At 44.1% G+C, this 22,231-nt stretch overlaps 2 protein-coding genes across 3 annotated transcripts in view; one reads left to right on the plus strand and one right to left on the minus strand.

Moving 5' to 3' along the window:
- LOC144291646 (uncharacterized) overlaps positions 1-5,209 on the plus strand; it is a 39,444-nt gene extending 34,235 nt beyond the window's left edge. The window contains exon 4 of the mRNA XM_077861311.1: positions 2,725-5,209. The gene's annotated coding sequence lies outside the window, so the exon portion shown is untranslated. The remainder of the gene's footprint in view (positions 1-2,724) is intronic.
- Positions 1-22,231, minus strand: part of CKMT2 (creatine kinase, mitochondrial 2) — a 31,673-nt gene that overhangs the window by 4,750 nt on the left and 4,692 nt on the right. For both annotated transcript variants that reach the window (XM_077866431.1, XM_077866421.1), the window contains exons 2-9: positions 10,466-10,637; positions 8,762-8,960; positions 7,205-7,300; positions 6,494-6,715; positions 4,657-4,742; positions 3,642-3,765; positions 2,835-2,969; positions 1,583-1,708 (exon numbers count right to left, since the gene is read on the minus strand). In XM_077866431.1, coding sequence (XP_077722557.1) covers positions 1,583-1,708; positions 2,835-2,969; positions 3,642-3,765; positions 4,657-4,742; positions 6,494-6,715; positions 7,205-7,300; positions 8,762-8,960; positions 10,466-10,617 — 1,140 coding nt within the window. In that variant the 5' untranslated portion in view covers positions 10,618-10,637. The remainder of the gene's footprint in view (positions 1-1,582; positions 1,709-2,834; positions 2,970-3,641; positions 3,766-4,656; positions 4,743-6,493; positions 6,716-7,204; positions 7,301-8,761; positions 8,961-10,465; positions 10,638-22,231) is intronic.

Consider the following 22,231-nt stretch of genomic DNA (forward strand, 5'->3'; position numbering starts at 1 on the left):
TTCACTTATATGTGTAATCTACAAAACGAAACAAAAACGAACCAGACCATAAATACAGAACACAGAAAACAAACTAGTGGCTGCCAGATGCAAAGATGGGTGAAGGCAGTGGAGGTATAGGCTTCCAGTGTGGAATGAATAAGTGACAGGGATGAAAGAGAATATGATCCATGTTACTGCTATAGCACTTCATGGTGACAGATGGTATCTACATTTGTGGTGAGGTTAGCATAGCACATGGAGTGTTAAATCAGCCTCATCCAGAGCAAAGGTTAATACGTTAAAAAGATCACTGTCTTCCTAAATAACAAAGAGCTGTGAACTCATGACTAAATTTGTTCATGTGAATAAAACTATACAAAACATAAATTTTACATAATAAACCTATTTTAAAAATGAAAGGCAATACAGAATAATGTTCACAATGGTTTTCTTAGGGTTAAGTTAAATAAGTATTATTTTTAATACTTTTTGGCATATTTCTAGCTTTTATAATGGTAACCTAACTTACTTTTAGGACTTAAAAAAATTTTTTTAAGTTATGATTGTCTTTCCAATAAAAATCTAGTTACTATTAGAAGCAGACAGGCATAGGCTCCAGATCTTCTTTATTCACTACACCACATATTATTCAATAAATTTCAGAAGTTGTATTTATAGCTACTTCTCTCTCAACTACTTTACCAGAGGTGGAAGCACACAAGCTGATTTGCCTTGAGTGTTTCCTCCTTCCCTTTTCTCAGTTTACTGGGAGAGATACACCAATAGGCAGTGAAATATTTGAAAGCTAGCAAAGAAGAAAGAGCATCAATAATGCAAAGATTTAATAACCAGCCACTGAGTTATGAAGATTTTTATGTTAGGAGAGGCTTTTAAATTAATAATGAACCTAATACATTCAGTGGGACCATATCCAGATAAATTGGCATGACTTACTGGGATCAGCACTTGCTTAGGATTCAGCGGTATATTCCTTAAGTGCTCTGTATGCTCTGTCTTATGCATCACTCCAGGCCTACCTCTAGTTTATGAATGCTGTTCATCCTATGTGCTCACAGAATCCTAAACATTATTTCAGGAGCACAATCTTTTATATCCCTAGTGCATATGTTATATGTCATCTTTAGTCCCCCAAAAACAAAATTTTCAAACTCTCAAGTATCTAAAAATGAAGCATGTGGCTTTCACCAAAGGAAATTCAAAATCAAGAGAAAAGTCCACTATTTTACTACTCTCAGAGAGCTCACACATTGTCCGACATCACAGTGATAAAATGCTGCTGTCCTTTGGCATAATAGAGCTCCTGTTGCTGAAAGACTGCTGGAATACCTCTCAGGGGTGAGGTGCTGACAAGAGTCCTGCTGTGAACTCCTCTATTTACCTATATGGTCTCAGCTTACATTGTGCGCTTATTTCCCATGGATGATTAGTACCACAGAATGAAACACTAATAGTACTCAGGGAAAAGAGGAGGTCTTGACTTCTGTGAATAAGGCAAGGCTATTTAGGCTACTTCTCTATTCCCTTGTTCTCTTAAGCTAATATTGTTAGCTCATGTTTGGAAAGTGAGAAGAGATGTTACCTCTGATCGACCAATTCGATCTATATTGGAAATATCATACACATCCGCCACGGCTGCCGTGTCTACGCCACCTGTGCCACGCTTCTGAAGTCTTAGGTTTTCCAGGATCTTAGAAAAGCGTGGATCCTGGGACAAAGGACAATACTGAATGTCATAAGAAGCAAAAGTGACTCGCCATCATTGACATGTTCACTTAGTAAAATGTACAATGAGAGATAGTAACAGTTAATATTAACTGTATATTAAGCATATACTTACTATATACCAGGGCACTATGCTAGAACTTTTAAATTTTACAACAACCCCATGAAGTAGGTATTGCTCTCATTCTCATTTCACAGATGAGGCTCAGGAATTCACTCATGAGGGTCACACAGCTAGAAGGTAGTAGAACTGGTATTAACTTCTGTATCATTTTTGGCATTTGGATGCCAGCTTTGGTGAGTTACTTGGTGAGATTATTCTTCGGTATAATAGTTTCACCGAGAAAATTAAAATCATGAAGTTAAATCACATCAAACAGTTTTCTTACCATTGGAATAATTTTCATTCTGTTTTCGGTAGGAAGCACATTTTCTAAAATTGTTAGCAATTATTTGATTTGCTTGTGCTGTGGCAGAAAGTCCTGAGTGCCTACCAGAATTGTTTTTCCTCCTCCTCCACAGATGGAGCTGAGAAAGTTGCCACTGACTGAACTCTTGTAAATGGAACAAACACAAGGGATGTGTGCACTTCCAAGCCTAGACTTTAAATCTTTACAGGGCCACACCTGCATCCTCTCTCCCCTTCCCACCAGCTGGAACTTAGGGCCTGACTGTGACCATGGCGAGGGGACAGTCACCTGGAATTTGTTAAAAATCCAAATTCTGCAGGTTAGCCAAGCAATCTGTTTACAAGCTCCAGGTAATTTTGATGTAGGCTCAGGCAGGAGAACCCCTACCCTGGGAGAGACAGGTGGAAGGGACTCCAAGAAGCAGGGCAGAGCAGCCTGCTCGACCATCCTGACTTGTAGGGAGGAATATTCAAACTTCTTGTTCTTGAAGCCACAGCTCTCTCTTACAGCCCTTATTAGCCTTTTATCCTAACTGATACAAGTATCTTTTGAGGCAAAATGAACTCTTTCTTATTATTTTCTATTACAGGTGCAGAAACTAAGGGTTAAGGAATGATGACCATTTTTCTCTCCACAAAGAATTCACATCCGAGCTTATCCTGGTGGAACCCTACAGGGCTGTTGGCTACCTAACATTACCTTGCTGAGTTTTGGGATCCTAACGTGGACGCCAGCACGCAATCCTGTGCCAAGGTTCGAAGGGCAGGTCAGAATGTATCCTAGTCGCTCATTCCACATGAACTCCCAGCCTCGAGCTTGGATTAAGCGTTCCACCTACAACAGTGAACAAATGGAGTTCTTAAATATCCATTTACTCAGTACATCCAAACACTCAGTACATCCTACACTGTTCTCTGTGTAGCTGACATGCAGAGACGTGTACTGGATGTTTGCCATGAATGAAATTTAGGTTAAGTTGTATTATAATGTCCTTAATGGAAAAAGGCACTACTATCAGAATATGAAAATGGTCCAATTAAATTTGATGAAACATGTAAAGTACTGAAGGCAATACCTAGAACATACTAAACATTCAATGGATGCTGTTACTATTTTTCATTTGAGAATAATAGAATATAGGTGTTCTCAGCAAGTAAGGCTGTGTTCAGGTTACTTATGAACGTAGTTATATCCTATACTGTCTCTATTCTTAGAATAGCCAAGAGCACTGTTACAGAAGTTGGACTATAATTAGCGATCCACAGACTTCCTAAACCATCCTGGATTGGGGAGGGAAGCATAGGAACTTACTAGTAAAAGCAAAAAAAAATAAAATAAAAAAAAGTCACCAATTCTTGGAAGCACTGCCCTGGTGGTTCCCACCCTCAAGGAGTGCCATGATCCTGAGAAAAAATTAGCCCTTGGAAATAACCATAGTGTCTTCTGTCAAGAATGAAAAAGTGATTTCATTTTAATGAATATTCAGAAATCTTGATAACATCTTACTTCTTTTAGTCCACGACAGAATCGCTCAAATACTCTTTTCATATTGCCTCCTTTTTCCATAGAGATTACCCTCGTGTGGTCTTCCTCATTAATCCAGATGAGAAATGTCTTGTCATAATTATGCCTGATGAAAAGAGAAATATGGTGTTGCTCGTTAAATACATTAGTTTCAACACATGAAAATTCCCTTTACCTCTGTAGCTTGATTGCTTCATTTCGCCTTCCTCGTTTCTTAGCCCTGATTCTTTCTTTGTGCCTGAACAAGTACTACAAAATAATGTTACCTTGACAGAATTAAGAGTAAGACCAACTTCATGTTTTTGCCCAAAAAGGATATAATCTTCCCCAGTTCTTTGACGAGGATGATAATAACTATGGGTAACATTTGGTTTTGACACTAACAAGAGTATTCTCCTAATAGGCTCAACCAAAATCATGTTTGCTTAAAGTTTTTTACCTGCAGTCCAAGACGTATGGGGTGCACAATATTTCACATGTTTGCTGCATAGCTGCTACCTATCCGCACACTGAGTAACTGCTCATGAGCACACTTGCTACAACTTCTTTGGGTAGTGTCATAATAACCTACCAAAGTACAGGAATCAAAGGGGACTGAGGACTTTGGCCAAGATAAAAATATGTACATACTCGATATCCATTCTTTGTAGGATTTTGCTTAAATCCTCAATATTTTTCATTTTCTGTTTTTTTTTTTTTTTTTGGGGGGGGTCATAAAACATTCTCTGTGAGGTCAAATAATATGAAGCTCAAGTTTCTTAAAAAGTCTTTTTTCTCATGCATAATTCATGCAAGCCAGTGAACATTCTTATATATCTTAGAAACATCACAACACTTTGGAATTACACACACACGCAATTTCTAAAATCCTCTCCAGTGAGCTCAAGCTGGGCATGCTGTCAGCTGCAGATCACAGCAACTTCAGGTTAGGACAAGCCGGTGATCTGAACCAGATCCTGTGCGCACACTGCAAATGTGAGCAGTGCTATGTCCCTACCAGATTCCCCTGGCGTCTGGCCAGTCACGGGCCATCCCAGCACATGTTAGTAAAGGGGATACTGGCTTATCAAATAGAAAGTGGTCCTGCAGGCCAAAAGGGACAAAGCAGAAAAGAGAAAATGACAAGATGAGACGCAGCTCTGTCAGGCAGTGGCTCTCAGCCGTGGCTGTCCAGTGGAATAACCGGGGTGGGGGGGGGGGCTTTAAAAAAATACTAATGCTCCCTTCCTGCTCCTGGAGTTTCTGTCCTAATTGTTACGGGGTGTGGCCTGGGATTTCTGAAAGCTCCTGGTGATTCTAGTGTACAGCTGAGGCTGAAAACCTCACGGCAGTAATCACTATGGATTACCTTCACCTACTGGCACCAAAACCACACAGTGACCGAGTGGCCAGTGAGGGAGGGACGCTACCCTGAAGTCTTATACAGCCACTGTTCTCTGTGTAGCTGACATTATTTGTTCTTTTATTATTAGCATACCTTTCCCTAGAAAGTATTAGATATGTAGAATAATGGTTTATAAATAAATAGCTACCATTAATTTAATGCTCAATATGTGCAAGGCTCCATGCTGTGTGCTTTTATTTACCTGAATCCTCACAACACTAGGAGGCAAGTATAATCATTTTATTTTATGAGCCAGGAAAACCCATTCAGAGTGAGAAAACCTACCCTATATCACATAGCTAAGAAGTAACAGAGCCTAGATTCAAACCTAGATATGTGTGACTCCCAAGCTTGTGCCTTTGACTACAGTATACTACTCTTAATATCAAAATCAGTGAAAAGAGGGGCACCTGGGTGGCTCAACAGTGGAGCATCTGCCTTCAGCTAAGAGCGTAATCCCAGGATCCAGGATTGAATCCCACATCAGGCTCTCTGCAGGGAGCCTGCTTCTCCTTCTGCCTGTGTCTCCCTCCCTCATGAATAAATAAATAAAAATCTTAAAAAAAAAATATCCGTGAAGAGACAGACCGTTTTCTTACTGTATGTATACAGTTAGAACATGAATATGGATACAATATATTCAAATCTGATTACACTGAGGTAAGAAGAGGATACACAGAGACAAGTCCTACAATCTGAGTGGAAGGGGTGGGGGACAGTAGCCAGGATAGGCTCTGTGGCCTTACACTGGAAACCACAAGTGGCTACCTGAGGCAGAGTACAGCTTGTTCTGCAACAGAACAGGCAGAAGGTTGGCCTGATGGCCGCAGACACCAGGAGACTGAGGCCTGTACAGACCACAAAGCTAGCTTGTCTGGTATGGCAGTGGGGCATATTTTGTGGCATTGCATCTTCTGAAATGACAGATACTTTGTTTCTGCTTTGCCCTGGAGTTAAATTAAAAGTTATTTTGAAACTGCTATCCCTTTTTAGCTGTACTACTGGGAAAATAAAAGACTTCGGTTTTGTGTCCCCTAGCATTAGAATGAAGCTGTAGAGGGCTCATGGAGGCAGCAGAAATCCCAGCTGGCTCCATGGGAATCAGGGTAGGCCTTCCACCTCGACTTCCAAATTTCCTTTCCAGATTTTCCTGGCTTGCAGGGCCTTCCTTGGTTGTGGCAATGGAGACCATCCTCAACAAGCAAGGGGATCCTCCCTTTAACCTCCACCAATGAATCCCCCAGACCCCCAACTCCAGAACGGAGTTTCCTCTGCAGATTTTAACCAGACTCCTCAGTGGCTTGACGTCAAGTTTTAAGGCTTAATTTTCCTTCCTAATACTGAATAGGATACAGTCCCAGCAAGCTCCCCATGAGGCCTCACTGGGCCCATTAGAGCTCTGGTCACAGTCCCACCCCAGGCAGGGCCCGATGGTTCAAGGGCCACTCACATCTATTAGCCGTTGTTGGTCCTGCTCAGTCATCTCGGACAGCTTGTAGTAGCGGCCTGCCAGGTCCCCTTTGAGGCCCTCCAGGGCTGTGATGGCCACATTCTCCACCTCCCTTCGCTCAGCCCGGGTGCAGGCAGGTGGCAGGCTCAGCCCGCGGATGCTGCGGCCTGTGCGCACCCGAGATGACAGCACATAGCGCTCATCAAACTGGCCCTGGGTGATCTGCCAAAGCAGAGCATGGGGTTACCACAAGCCCGCCATGGACTATAGCCGTGTCACAACCACAGTGGGCTCCAACCTCCTGACCTGCAGTATCCCCTGCTGGGGGCCCTCAGGCACTGTGCACAACACGCTGGACACATTTTGGAATGATGGGGGCAGGAGTCCTATAGATAAGGGGCAGAGCTACTTTGTGCGGTGTCATCTGGAATCCTTAACCCACTAGGTGTGGGATTTTAAAAAAGGAACTGCTTTAGGAAAGGCTTGCAGTTCCCAGTGACCAGCACCACCCTCCTGGTATTTATTAAAGAAAACAAAGATTTCAGGACCTTTCTGACCTCCTTAATCCTCTGGGGAGTAGGCTATGCCGGGGCCATCACAGATCTTGCCGAGGGCATCTGACCCAGGCTGAGTAGCCCTCCTCTCAGGTGCTCCTCATGCCAGGCTCTGGAGTGCAAGCTTCAGGGCAAAGTAGAGGGGGCTGCAACCTACCTTGGATGCATCCAGATCCGTGGGGTGTTTCATCACCCTGGGGTCATAGCCATTGTGCCTTAGTTTGATAACAGGATCAAAAAGGTCAGCAAACACCTGTAGAAAGGGAGAGGTACCTGTTTCCTCTTTAATTGGTTCCTCTATTAAAAGGTAATTCCTTTCATTTGCCCCCTTTTACCTTGAGGGCCAGAGCCCATGCCCTCGGCTGTAATTCTCAGTGCTGCCACGCAGGAAATGTGAGTACATCGATGGCTAACAAATAATAGGAACAGGCCACTTCCCTAGTGCCTCTGCCAAGCTCACTGCCATGAGACTGAGCAAGAAGATCCTGTGTTTAAAGATTTGAGGGTTTCCTTAAAAGTTCTTTGTGAGGTAAAAGAAGCTGCCAGAGCAGTTTGTGGCCAAAAGAGGTGATCAGTGGATCCCCGGGTGGCTCAGTGGTTTAGCGCCATCTTCAGCCCAGGGTGCAATCCTGGAGACCAGGAATTGAGTCCTGGGTTGGGCTCCCTGCATGGAACCTGCTTTTCCCTTTATCAATCTCTCTCTCTCTCTCTCTCTCTCTCTCTCTCTCATGAATGAATAAAATCTTAAAAAAAAAAAAGAGGTGATCAGGTTCTAGAGTTTGAACATAATAAATTCGTTGAAAACCAGCTGTACTACAAGAAAAGTGCACGGCAGCAGTCAGGGCAAAGCCAGGACCTCTCACCCCAGCCCAAACTCTTTGTGCAAAATCTTTTTTTTTTTTTTTTTTTTTTTTAAAACCAAAAACTTCAGGTGTATCCTTTAGGTAAAGTAACGTTAAGAGGAGTCACGACAGAGTACCTGCCACCTTTGGGAGCTGTGGGAAGTGGGTGGCCAGGTGGGGGAGCACATTAGGTCCAGGGAGCCACTTCTAGTCCGAGACTGGGCACCCAGAGCGTGCACTGCTGTCAGTGAATGAACTACCAGTCTTGTTTATTCAAGGCAACCCCTCCCTGCTCTCGATGGCTGTTTTCCCAGGGAGCTGCCTTCAGAAGGGTGCTAAGGAAGCTCCCTGCAACTTGCTGTGATGTACAAGTTGCTCTGTTGCTGCACGGTGCCTGAGCTGGGCTAGTGGCAGACCATCCTATGCTTCTGCTCCAAGGATGAGGACACGGAGATCATGGCATTTCTTGGAAAGACTTGATAAACTCGGTGTCCATGGAATCAGTTATTCCCAAACCAGTCACAGACCATCCTTCCTCCATAAAGGCTAGCCACAAACACACCATCTCCTAATGCCTTATTGGTGAATACCTATCACCAATAAATCATGAGAGTTTATTTTTTGGCTGTATCAATTCATCCCCTTGACAGTCTCAACTCTGTCCTACAACTGTTCTTCCCTGAGGTGGGATACTAGAACAGCAGCAAAGGAAGCCTTGTCCCTGGGAAGCTATAAACCTCCTTGTTCCAGAAAGCATTCCGCATGTTCTGCTGTAGCTGGCTTCCTTTTATGAACACTGGCCCCATAGAGAAGAGACGGACTCTGGGACCCAGAACATCCCTCCCACTCCGGAATCAGCACCCAAGTTTTACCTCATAGGACTCCTCATCACCAGCCACCATGCCCACGGTCTTTATGAAAGGGTGGCCAGGGTTGTCCACTCCAGTCTGGATACACTGGTCCAGTGTGTAGCCATTGGGTGTCACCTTGTTGCGGAGCTTGGCGTAGATGGCTGGGGTGAGGCACTCAGCCATGCAGTTGTTGTGCTTTCGCAGATCAGGGTAGTCTGCACTGCACAAGGAGGAGAGAGGCTTTCAGGGAGCAGCCTATGAAAGGGCTTTGTTTCTGGCCATCCCTCCACCAGAAGGATGGCCTCTGGCCAGCAGGCATGGGGAAGTGTAGCTGGGAGTCATGATTAAAAAAAACCAGTCCCCTGAACAGCCAGAGAAAGGAACCTGGCCCTGCTTAAGGATTTCATGATGCTGGCTGTCAGAGCCAAGAGACTATGGCTTATGTTCATATAAAGAAGAGACAGTGAAAATTAGAAAATAAATGGCAATGCCATGCAGCCTTTTTTTTTTTTTTTAACCTAGCAGTTATGGTAAAATGCAACAGCCACATTTCAGTGCCTTAGGTCTGTAGTGGAGAGACTAGAAACCTGCCAGTGGAGCTGCACAGAAATTCAGTTATTTATTGGTCCTCTGTCTATGGTGTAAGATCCATCAGAGCAGAGTCTCTCTGCTGAGAGACTGAGAACAGTGGCTGGCTACTGCAACAGGGATTCATTCAGTAAGTATCTGTTGGAACAGTACACAGAAATCAATGAGGTGCTGACAGTGGGAGGGGTACTAGCTGAAGAGTAGGGGATTCAGGACAACCACAGGTTCAAACACAGGGAATCTCCCCTCAGGAATTCCTGAGGTACGTGGTACGTGTTGGTAATTCCCACAAGAGCCAAAGAAGATCTCTGAGAAAAACATCAAGTCTTTCTCATCTCTCCTCTACACCTGCCTCTAAGAATCTCTTCAACTCAGCATCGCAGGCCAACTCGACTGAGCATGTGCTGGATCATCCGTGGTGAGGGACCAAGGGCTGAGAAGTCGTGTCCATCTTCATGGCACTTCCCCACTTTCCATCTGCAATGGCCTTTAAGCCGATACTTTAATCAACACCCTAACATCATTCTCCAGAAAGTGGGACAGCAGTGAGTGAAGCATGCATGGGTCTGGAATGAGGGTCCTTGGTTTGCACTTGGCTGCACAAGGCATGTGAACTTGGTAATTTTTCTAAGCCTCTGTTTTATCACAAAGGGATGCTAAGGTAATTAGATACGCCACATATAGTGCTTAACACACCTAAAAATGCCCAACAAATGTCCATTATTACTATTATTATTATTCAACTAGACCACAAGCTTCAGGCAGGAATGCAGACACTGCACTTCCTTGAATTCACCACCATTACTGTGCTTATGGAATGTCAAAAATGATGGTCAGGGGGTGCCAGGGTGGCCCAGTCGGTTAAGCATCTGCCTTCAGCCCAGGTCAAGATCCTGGGTCCTGGGATCGAGTCCCACAGTGGGTTCCCTGCTCAGCAGGGAGTCTGCTTTTCCCTCTCCTTCTCACTCTCCCTCTGTGTGCTTGCTCACTCTCTCAAATAAATAAAAATCTATATTTAAAGAATGGTCAATTTGACCTAGTCATTCTCAAAAACAGAAGGCCCCTTGCTGACAGTTTCAGCAGGGGAAGCATATTTCTGGCCGACACGTGGAGTTCTTCTAAAGCCAAAGGACTTACCTTGGCGGGAACAGCCTATGCTGCTCCCGGGCCTCAGCACACACATTCTGCTGGTTCAGCAGGTACCCAGTGGTGAGGGCACTGGTGCCCACGGTGGCAAGTAACAGAGAAGCACTGCGGCCAGTGAGCAACTTCGAGAAGGCACTGGCCATCTTTCCTCTCGGATCAGTGTCTGAAAGCAGAGATGCCGGATTAGACAGCCTCATGGGTGGACCTGAATCACAGCATAGAGACCACCAGGCAGGAGAGAGAATGGCAGGAGCCACAGCCTCTCTTTCGGTCTGGTTTGGTTTTCTCTGTCTTCCTTTCTCCCCCAAGCCCCTTCACACTGCTTGGGGAAATCCGGGTAGTTCTAGACATTGTGAATGTCAAGCTGCCTGAAGTCCATTGCCATTTTCCCTGGGTAAGAATACAGGAAAAATAAGAACAGAGGATTTCTGCTTCTGGCTGTTTGACAGACCAGGTGCTCCTTTGGGTCCTGCCACTGCACAATGAGGAGAGCCTCAAAAGGACAGGTCCCTGGGCTTGGAAGAAGTAGAGGAAGTCTGAGTATGACCCTCTACTCCATTTGCCCCAAGTGAACTGATGGTCAGAGCTCAGGGTAACAAGCAAGGAGGTTTGGGTGATCTTGAGGATGGATATCCATCTGAGCCCTAAGGTCAGGATACCAGTAGTGAGGTGGAGCTCCATCTGTGACTCCCCTAGTCAGCCAGGACCCTGGAGAGGGGCTAAAGTGGTCCAAGGTCTGCTGACCACCAATCCCTGCCTCCCAGCAGCAGCATAATCAAAGCCTCTATGCAAAGTATACTTAGTGTTGGCTCTGGTTTACTACAGATGAAGATCAAGCAATAAGCTCTCAAAGATCAGCAAGCATTCGAGGAGGAACTGGGAGTCAACAGAGTCAAACTATGTTTTAAAAATGAGAATGAAAATAAAGAGTAGCTAGTTAACAAAAGAGCCACGAAAATAGGTACTTTAGGAAGAAATAGACGGTAGAAGGACAGCCTGAGATGCAGCTAAAATGTAGAAAACGTGTACATCTAAACAAATACTTCTATAACATCAACAAAGAATGGAAATCAGTGTAAGCACAGGCCCAGATAGATACCCTGCTGTGTCTGCTATTGCTTAGAGATCAGAAGGACTGGTTAGTTGATCCGCAGCATCACCCAGCAGGGAGCTATTTAATGTGGGCTGTTGAGGGCAGAACAATAGAACAGGTTGCTCTAAGTACTCTCTCATTATGTTCATCTCTGTGATGCCCAAATACAGGGGGTGGGGAATTTTTTTCCCTAATGTTTAGAAGGTTCCAAGGACTGTTTCAAGATCCTCCAAGCTTAGTTCCAGGAAAGAGCCCACTGAGGTACGTGTCTGTGGCTGAAAACCTGGCCCACCCAGTGGAAGACAGACTGTTAATAAGGTGAGTTTGGCACGGCCTTTCACACAATTTTAAGAGCAGCCTTTTGAGGTCCACTTTCTCCCATGATTATATTTTGGGACCTGAGATCCTTCTGTGAACTTTATGCTTCCAGAATCTCCACCCAGAAGTCTCTATTTTAACTTTTTTTTTTTTTTTTTTTTTTTTTTTTTTTGAGCAATACTAGGGAGAAACTTGGACGTCCCAACCAAAAGCACCAGAGTCCTTGAAAGAATTTAGGACATTATTTTTCTACATTAGTCCAGGAAATCAGATTATCAGAGAGCCTTTCTTCTGTGCTAATGTCTAAAAACAATTCCCTCAGTCTTAAAGACAACAGAAATAACTTTAGTAACCCACAGGCAAGATAAATAGGCCATTCCTTAAAGCTGTCCTAGGGACTTGGCCTGGCCCAACATTAATCTCACACCACACGACTTCAGGCTGTTGTTGGTCTCCCTCCTCAGAGAACTGCACCAATACTGCCTGGCCCTTGTGCATGACAGGCAACACTAACGTATGTCTTTCAGCCCTGCTTTAGCTGCATCCACACCCTCTGGTCTCCTTCCTGAACAGCAAAGTAATGCTGTCATTTCTGAGGTTTATCATAGAATTCATCAAAGTAAGAAGTTTTGTCTAAATTCTTTCCAGGGAACATAAGGGCTAAACAATAAGCTAGGACTGTCCAGAGTACAAAGTCCCTTTGTTTCTGAGCCTGACTCAAACGTCTTGATCTTTATTTTTCTTAATTTGCTTGAATGCTGATATGTGTTCACGTCCGAGTCTGTTTGAGAAGACTAGGCTTAAGCAGAGTCAGGAGGAAGTGGAGGGAATGGTGTCTGTGTGCAAGCCACTGACAACTGGTGGTCTTCAAAGGTCTTCTTCCCTGTAAGAGTGATGTGTAGGTGGGTGTTGGACTCAAAATCTTCAGGTTTGAAATGTATCTATGTTTTATTTTTGGGAATAACAATATTAATTTACATCCAAGAGTTCCAACATTGTACTCTGAACCATGATACAGGATTCCTGCCGATAACCCTGTGGAAGCTTTTGTCGCAAGCTAAGCAATCCTGGAGCTGAAATTCTTTAATGTTCTTGCTTTAATTCCTTCTGGAGAATTGACATGGACTCAAAGTTTTGGTGAAGTGAAGAATTCCTGTTTCCTTGACTATGTTGTTCTCTTTCCAAGACACATAGAAACACTGAATTTCACCGTTGAGATTCCAGTCGATAAATTTGAGAGTAAGATTGAGCTAAAGTTCTCATCAAACAGCCTAGGGACCCTGGGAGCAGCTGCTCCCTAAAGACCTAGAGCCAGGCTTGCAATAAAACTGTTTTTCCTCGTGACTAAATAAAATCTCTATTGTGTGTTAAAAGTTAGTCGTTGAAAAGCTGCACAGGACAACATTGCTTTGTCTTACAGAATCTATTACCCAGGAGGCCCCAAAATTTCCATAATCATCTGCCCCTAAAGCCCCTGCTTACAAGAGGCTGGATTTGCTATTTACATAGATTGTAAAATGGTAGGTAACGTGTGGCATAAAAAAGCCAAGCTGGGCAAAGGCATATAAGAGATAATCCACATCTACCAAAGGTGTCAGTATTTGGCTTTGCCCAGTTTTCACACATGGTGGTTCTATAAGTCAGTCTATCTTGTGAAACCAGCAGGACCAATGTTTGAAGCATAAAGAAATCTGAGGCTTCCTTGCAAAGCTTTTTTAGTTTTTTTTTTTTTTTCTTATTCTTTCCATGCCCCAAGCATTAGCATAACATACTGAACTGTTCTGTGAGGAGATGGCTGGAGAGAGGAGATGAGGGGCCAGAGCAGCTGTGGTGCTTCTCCAGGGACAAAGGCCTCAGCATCCAGACACCCTCACGAGGGGGAGAGGGCTCCACTGTAAGGCTTTGGCTTTTGCTGTTCATTTTGCTGGACCGCTTGCTTGAAATTAAGCATCATTCCCAGTTTCTCTGCATAATAGCCTGTTTGTTTCCTTCCTGGCACTCATCCCCACCTCTAATTATTTTATCTGCTTTGTTTGCTGACCATTTCACCCAAATAAATTATAAAGTCCTCAAAGCCCCCAAACTTGGTTTCTTTCGCTCACTGTTGTATCACCATTGCCTGGCACAGCACCTGGCACAGCACCTGGCACTTGGTAGGCGCTCGGTAGCATTCTTTAGTAAGTGAATTCTACGCTTCTTGCTGGGGTAGGAAGCCACTCTGAGGCTTGGCAGGGTCCACATGAGAATGCTGGTGTCATCTGAGTGGGCCCAGTGGGGGATGTGAGGCCAGAGAACTGAGAGGACAGGCATAGGAGCACAGGCAACAGAGAAGTTTCGAAGCCAGCTTCCCTCGCCTTATGATACCCGGTGGTCACTGTTCCCTAGGAGAGGAATCCTGACTTATTTGGGGGAAAGAGGCAAATGTCAACTAAACGAACCCATTAAGGAAAGTTGTGAAAAGCTCACACAGCAAATTCCACACACATTCAGGGACTATCATGGAGCCCAGAATGCTCTAGACACAGGGCAGCAGCCTGACTTTCAGGCTGAGAGCTCTAGAGCTGGGTGCTGATCTTATATACACACACACATATATATATATTATTATATATTAATAAATATTACATATATTCATATATACATACCATATACCTAATATATATTCTAATATAGATACGTAGATACATAAAATATATAATATAGAAAAGAAATGTATTTTAAAATATCAAAACAGGAAGACAAACCATGAGAGACTCTTAACAATAGGAAACAGACTTGCTGGAAGGGAGGTGGGTGGGGTTTGGGGTAACTGGGTAATGAGCATTAAGGAGGGCACGTGTTGTAATGAGCACTGGGTAGGATATAAGACTGATGAGTCACTAAATTCTAACTTGAGACTAATAACACACTATAGGTTAACTAAATTGAATTTAAATACAAATTTTTAAAAATAAAATCAGTTTACTTACTGCGCTTTTGTGCTAATGCAGTAAACCATACTATTTTGTTTTGATAAAATTATTACTGTTTGGTGAGTAATAATTGCTTCTCACTGCCCCTCCAGTTTGGACTTTACTGTCCATCTTCCCCGTGACTGCACTATAGCCTGGTGCCTCAGTCGCACAAAGCTTCTCTGTGCCCCCCTAGCCCTCGCTGACTGCTTTCTCTCTGAGTTTCTAAAGCACTCATGGGCTGCTCATTCATTTGCAAGTATAGTGCACAGGTTTTTGACACCTGTTGGTGAACTCAACTGTCTTGTATCTCCTGTCATGTTAAGGAACTGCCCACTGTGTTTGCATTGTCTTCCCATCTGATGGCTTCAAGGACAGGAACCTAGCTATCTGCCACAGATGCTTGCACATAGTAGCTGATCAATAAACATTTTTTCTCTGACTTATTTTTGAGCCATGCTTTGGCTGATTTCCAGAAGGAGGAACTCCCACCATCCTCCTGCTTATCGCCTTTCAGACAATGCCTGTAGATCTAAGGGAATGGACCCTTTCCTTGGGCTCTTCCCCCAAGGGACCTGTAACCCCTCTAGCCTGGCTCTTTTTGCTCCCAAGAACTTCTTTTAGTTTGCTATAAAGCCTCAGGCCTGGTATCTAAGCCAATTTAGACTCAGTTTGGTAAGCTAGCTTCCTAGGTCAAAACTTAGGGGAAAAAATCTACTTACATTACATTAAACATCCCTTTCAGCTACTGATTTTGAAATCCTAGCATAAAAGCAACCAAGCCAGGCTATTAGGCTGGATGTCAGCACCTCCCTGCTCAGGTTCCTAGTCTCTCCAAGCTGCCCAAGAACAAAGCAGCCCCTGACCTGATCTTTCGACCATAACGGATCAGCGTGGTGGGGGCTCACTCAGCCTGACCTCAGCTGTTTCCCAGGGAGATCCAGTAGAAGGTGTCCCACAGACAAAGCCTCCCAGCAGAGCATGAAGCCTCATGTGTGTGTGTCCTTCCATCAAGAATCCCCTGAATGAGTAGGTAGGTGGGGAAGGAAGAGGCAGATGAGGAGCCAGTGCTGGGTATTGGGGAAATCCAACTAAAATCTGTCATCTAGAACTGCCTCTCCACAAAGTATAGGAAGGATTTTCATTACTACCCATTAAGCCAGGCTGTGATGCACATCACAGGCAGTCCACTAAAGAAACTACAAGAACAGAATAAAATCTCACCCTTTTAGAGAACCCATGCTGAGAGAACCCATTACATACATGTTCTCGAGGTAACTCAAGAAGACATGACCACTATTTGTCACACAGAGCTTATTTCAAATTCACCTGAAATTGGGGTGGCCATTGATGTTAGCTAATTGCCTTTAGCCAAAGGAAAATTAAGCTTCTTCTGTCTCTGTGCCAGCAGGTAGCTTTACAACTCGGAACCTGGCACCTAAGTTGAACTAGCATCCTCCTGAGACTGGGAGCTTCTCTTCCTTGAGTATACATTTCAAAGAGATGGCTCCCAGGACCTTGAGAAAAACATCTCTGGGTTGTAAAACTGTCTGGAGGCTCACTTAGTCTTAGACTTATATACATCTCAAAGGGACAGAGAAAGAATTTACAAGTTTTTAAAGGAAATGCTCTAAGAAAAAGGGAGGGGCTCTTTCCCCTTTCTTTGGTAGGGAGCAATAATTTTGTTTCCTCCCCTTCCCACACGTAGGGGAGTACTGTGTCAGGGGCTCGGCAGGGCTCCAGGCAAGGTGGACATCCCTCAGAACTGATCCCATACTTTGAAGAGACAAGACCCAACGACCATAGGACAAGGCCACAATTTTTGTTGGTTCTCAAGCTCATTGGCCTGCACCAGAAGGTTTGCAGTAAATGCTGGATAAGAGAGAGAATGAACTGAGTCAGAAGGGACTTAGCAGTCATTTAGCCCAGCCTGAATGCAGGCACCCCTTTCCCGTCAGCCCTCCTTAAACACCAGCAGAGCTGGGCATCTCACCACTTCCTAGAGCAACGTATTTTACTGTGCATAACTGTAATTATTACATTTATTTCCATACCTTAATGATGGGAAAATCAAAATTAGCATTTTCAAAGCCATTTCAAGAGTATTTTCAAGTATTTTCTCCAGTCACCCCCAGGAGCAGCTATCTTGCCTCCTGTCACAGATGAGGGAATTCAAAAACAGAGAGGTTAACTGATAGCCTGAGGTCACATAGGTAGAGGAAAAGTCCATATCGAGTTTCAGGAGGCACTCATTTAAATGAAGATCCTGTTTTTATAAGATTTAATACTAGGGGTGCCTGGGTGGCTCAGTTGGTTAAGTGGCTGCCTCTGGCTCAGGTCATGATCTCGGGGTCCTGGGATCGAGCCCTGCATGGGCTTCAGCCCTCCTGGGTCACTACAAGTCAAGGGGTATGCGCTCTGCCAGGGGAGCCAGAGCCCAGCGGGAGCTCCTGGGAGGGCACGGTCTGCTTTGAGACCACATCATTCTGCCACACTGTGCTTGTCTAGTTTTAATCAGACCCACGTATTGCTCGCCCCCACCTGCCCTGTGACTAGTACTAGGTCACGAACCACAAAGGATTAGAGCAGAAACACTGACTAAACACCACATGTGTTTATGTTTATGTACCATGTACATAAACAGATGGCTGTGGATGCCTGCATGCAGTGCCTCTTTCTGGCCAGCTGCTTTCCAGGCATCTCCCAGGTGGGAGTATGGCCATTTTGCCCTCAGCCCACACCAGATTCAATCTACCTTTGAATGCCACAGAAAGAAAGAGAACAATAAAGGCCAATTATACCCCTGTTCTATGGCTGGGTCCCTAATATTCAGGATGAGGACATGGCATCCCAGGCCACAGTCACTAATCTAAATTTGGCTTTGGAGGGAATCTATGGAAAATAATTGCCCTGAAAATTAGAGAGTTGAATTAAGCTGGGACTGAATCTGCCTAGGATTTGCGGTGGCTGCCTATCTATCCCCAAAGGTTAATGGAAAACCCATGATGTGGGGACAACCCCAACTGATTCTAGATTCCAGAACACTTGCAGCTTCCACAGACAGATATGAATGAGGCCAAGGCCAACCACTCAGTGAGTAGCCCAGGCAAAGTAGGAACACAGCCTCCACAGTGGAGAAAATCACATCACAACCTAAAGGCTAGCCTTGAATCGCATTATTCATCCATCCATTTGTCCATCTGTCTGGCTGTCTATCCACCCACTCATCAATATTAGAGAACCAATCCTTGCGTCAGATGCTGGGGCTGCCCTCCAGAAGCTTATGGTCTGGAATGAGAGAGAGATCACTGTAAAAGCAGATCATTATAAAGTGACATGAGCAAAGAGAATTAATAGGAGAAAAGGTCCGAGTCTACGCGGTAGATTAGGGACATTTTTCTCCTGAAGATGAAAAATTGAGATTAAGCATTTAGAATGCATATGGCGCTTTTGATAGAAAAATTTTAACTAAGAAAATTTAAGCTGGTATTTTATAAGCCTTTATTTTATTCTACTAGTTGTGCCTTACTATGTTTTACAAACATATTGGTCTGCTATGGATTGGAAATTAATAACAGCTTTGCTACAGACAGTTTGAGAAGTGCTGCTCAGTTTCCTTACCGATACGATGGGGTGATCATAGGACCTACTCATAGAGGTTTTGTGATGATTAAATGAGCCCTTAGCACAAACACTGACAGAGGGAACAAGCAGAAGTGTTAGAAGTTCTTGTGGCTAGTGTTACTAAATTGGTAAATTGGTGAGAGAGGGAGAGGTCTAGAGGCAGGGAAATCAGGTCCTAATGTTCTTGAATACACTAGGCAGGAGATTCTCCGGGCTTCAGCCATGGTGGTGGGAAGGCTTCATGGAAACAGATGGACAAATTTCCAAGATACTTAGTGGGCTCAGGGGGCTTTTGTGACCAGTCGAATGTGTGGGCAGGAGAGTCACGAAGGAGTCTTGGAAGACTCCCAGGTTTCTGACTTGAGGATTTCACTTGATTGGGAATCCTAGCTGGGGAGCAGGCTTGGGGTACAGGCAAGGGTAGGATGGTCAGGTTGAACTGGAGGTACCTGGGACGTATTCCAAGGGAAATTACTTTTCCTTTTTTTTCTTTTCTTTTTTTCTCTTTTAAAGTAAGCTCTATGCCAAACATTGGGCTCAAACTCACAATCCTGAGATCAAAAATCTCACGTGCTCTCCTGCCTGAGCCAGCCAGGCACCCCTGGAGGTTATGTCTTTTAATGTGATTGAGGCCTCATCAGAGAGGTCTAGACTGGAAAGGATGCCAACTATCCAACTATCCCCCTGTTCCTAAATGCTCTCCTTCGGCTTTCCTGGGGGCTCACACAGGCCCTACCTAGATACCAGCAGTGACAGGGAGTGAGTGGCCAGGAACATACACAGGTGTAGCATCATGATCAGAGGCTCTGAAGCCAGAAGGTCTGCATCTGAATCCAGCTCTGCCACTTACACTTCTCTATTGTCCCGAGAAAATGACTCTGCTTTCCAAGTCTTTGTTTTCTCAAATGTAACATGAAAATAATAATAAGGATGAAAAATGATTACAGAGATAATCCAGGTGGAGTCTGCACAACAGCACCCAGCACTTACTAAGGGGAGAACATGTCTACTCGTCGTCCACTTTTGTTAATGTCACTTTGTGCTAATTTTGAGAGGTCACCTCTACCTGCTGCCACAGTGTTTGAGGACATTCGCCCTTCACCTTAGCAAACAGCCCAGCTTTGTCCAAGGGAAGTGGTCTGACGGCTTCCTCACTCCTTTCAACTGACAGAATTACCAACTGAACACACCGAGAGCACCCACCAGAGAACCCACCAGAGACGCAAAAGGCCTGAGCAAGTGATTATAGAGCCTGCCTGGGGCCACACGAGGTTCTTCCCAGGGATGACTTTGTCTTCCCAGGGATGGCACCCTTCTGTCTTACGCCTCAGTCAGGCCATTTCCTGGATCAGGCTGTCTTCTAGGGCCTTCCTGGGTTTACTTGACCAAGATTTACCCTTGGCCCTAGGCTCCCCTTCTGAGAATGCCTGGTCCTCCAGGGGTGTGCATCCCTGGCAGGCCAGGCCTGCTTCTGCCCTCCAGACTGCAACGCTTCTGTGTCTACGGCTTCCTCCTAGGAACCCTCATTTCCTTCAGTCCTAATATCTTCTCCTTCTAGGCCCCGTCTGCAGGGACTCCTCAGGCCTGCTGCTTGTCCAGGGCACCACAGAGCTGGAGAGCAGGAGCTTTTCTGCAGGACAATTACACTTAGCTGCTCCAAGTCAGAAATTCTGCTCCTGTGGAGACCATTAAGTAAAGGCCCATGCTACACAGATGGTGCACAGACGCATGAAAAGATGCTCACCATCGCTAGTCACCAAGGAAATGCAAATCAAAACCACAAAGAGCTATCACCTTCCACCTATCAGAGTGGCTAGAATAAAAAAGACAAGAAAGAACAAGTATTGGCAAACATGGAAAAAAAGGAACCCTCGTGCACCCTCGTTGGTGGAAATGCAAACTGGTGCAGCCACTGTGGAAGACAGTAGGGGGTCCCTGAAAACTGAAAATAGAAATACCATAGGATCCAGCCATTTCACTACTGAGTATCTACCCAAGGAAAATGAACACTAATTCAAAAAGATGTCTGTACTTTTATGTTTATTGCAGCATTATTTATAATAGCCAAGAATATAGAAGCAACCCAAGTGCCCATCAATAGATGAATGGATAAAGAAGGGTGGGGTGTGTACATGCACACAGGAATACTATTCAGCCATAAAAAAGAAGATCCTGCCATTTACAACAACATGAATGGACCTACAGGGTATAATGTTAAGTGAACTAAGTCAGACAGAGACAGAAAAAATACCACATGATTTCACTTATATGTAGAACTTAAGAAATAAAACTGAACAAAGAAAAAATAGACAATTGTTTTTGAAAAGATTCTCAAATACAGAGAACAAACTGGTAGTTGCCAGAGGAAAGATGGGTGGGGGTTTACGAGGTACATAATTTCAGTTATGAAATAAATTACAGAGTTGAAAAGTACAGCATAGGGAATGTAGTCAGTAAGACTGATAACATTGTCTGGTGACAGATGGTGACTACACTTACCGTGGTGAGTATAGAATATTGAATCAATATGTTTACATCTGAAACTACTATAACACTGTATGTTAATTATACTTCATAAAAAAACAAAATCAGATAAGTAACTGTGAGGATGTGGAAAAGAGGGAACTTTGTGCACGACTGGTGGGAGTGTCAATTGACTGGTTAGTGACTATGGAAAACAGTATGAAGATAACTCAAAAATTAAAAAATAGAACTACCACATGATCCAGCATTCCCACTTCTGGTTATATGTTCAAAGGAAATGCAATCAGTATCTCAAAGAGAAAGCTGCATTTCTGTGTTCATTACAGCATTTTTCATAGTAGCCACAATATGAAACAACCAGTGTCTGCCAGTAGATGAGTGGATACAGATGTCACACACACACACACACACACTCACGCACGCACACACACGCACAATGGAATAGTATTTAGCCATGAGAAATAAGGACATCCTGCCATTTGGTACAACACAGGTGAACCTTGAGGACACTGTGTAGGTGAAATAAGTCAGACCAAGAAGAATACAGTATCGCATCAGTTATATGAAGTCTAAAAAACCGAACCCCTAGAAATAGAGTGGTAGTTACTAGGGGATGGGGAGTGGAAGAAATGGAGAGATGTTGGTCCAAGATTATTTCCAGTTATAAAATAAAAACGTCTTTTGTGTGTGTGGGGGGGGGAGGTTGGTGTGGGTTTGTTTGTTTGTTTGTTTTTGGTGCTGAAACCTGGAACATAAAATAAAAATTTCTGATCATCTAACGTACAGTATAAGGATTATAATTAAAAATACCATATTATATCCTTGAAAGTTGCCAAGAGAATAGATTTAAATGTTCTTACCACAAAATAGAAATGGTAATTACGTGATGCAATAGGGGTGTTAGCTAATGCTATGCTGGCAATCATTTTACAATACATACATGTATCCAGTGCATGCTTTCAACTTACACAATGTTACATGCCAATTACATCTCAATAAAGCTGGAGGGGAGCAATAAATAAAGGCCCACGCAAAGGGCAAGGATAGGCCTTCTTTTGGCCTTAAAAGGCTCCTGCTGAGTAGTGCTGAGGAGGGTTAGGGAGGCAGGAGGTGACAGGGTGCAGCTCTACATTAGCCATCCCCATTTCAACTGTGATCCAATCACTGCTCAGAGAGACACTACAACCAGTTTGGAAAGCGAACCAAGAAACATCTATTAACAAGTGCAGAGCTGCTAGCCCAGCATCAAACTTTGAAAATCCATTCTGCAGAAATAAAGCTGCCAGT

Source organism: Canis aureus, chromosome 2 (genome assembly GCF_053574225.1).
Source record: "Canis aureus isolate CA01 chromosome 2, VMU_Caureus_v.1.0, whole genome shotgun sequence".
NCBI classification, from domain to species: Eukaryota; Metazoa; Chordata; class Mammalia; order Carnivora; family Canidae; genus Canis; species Canis aureus.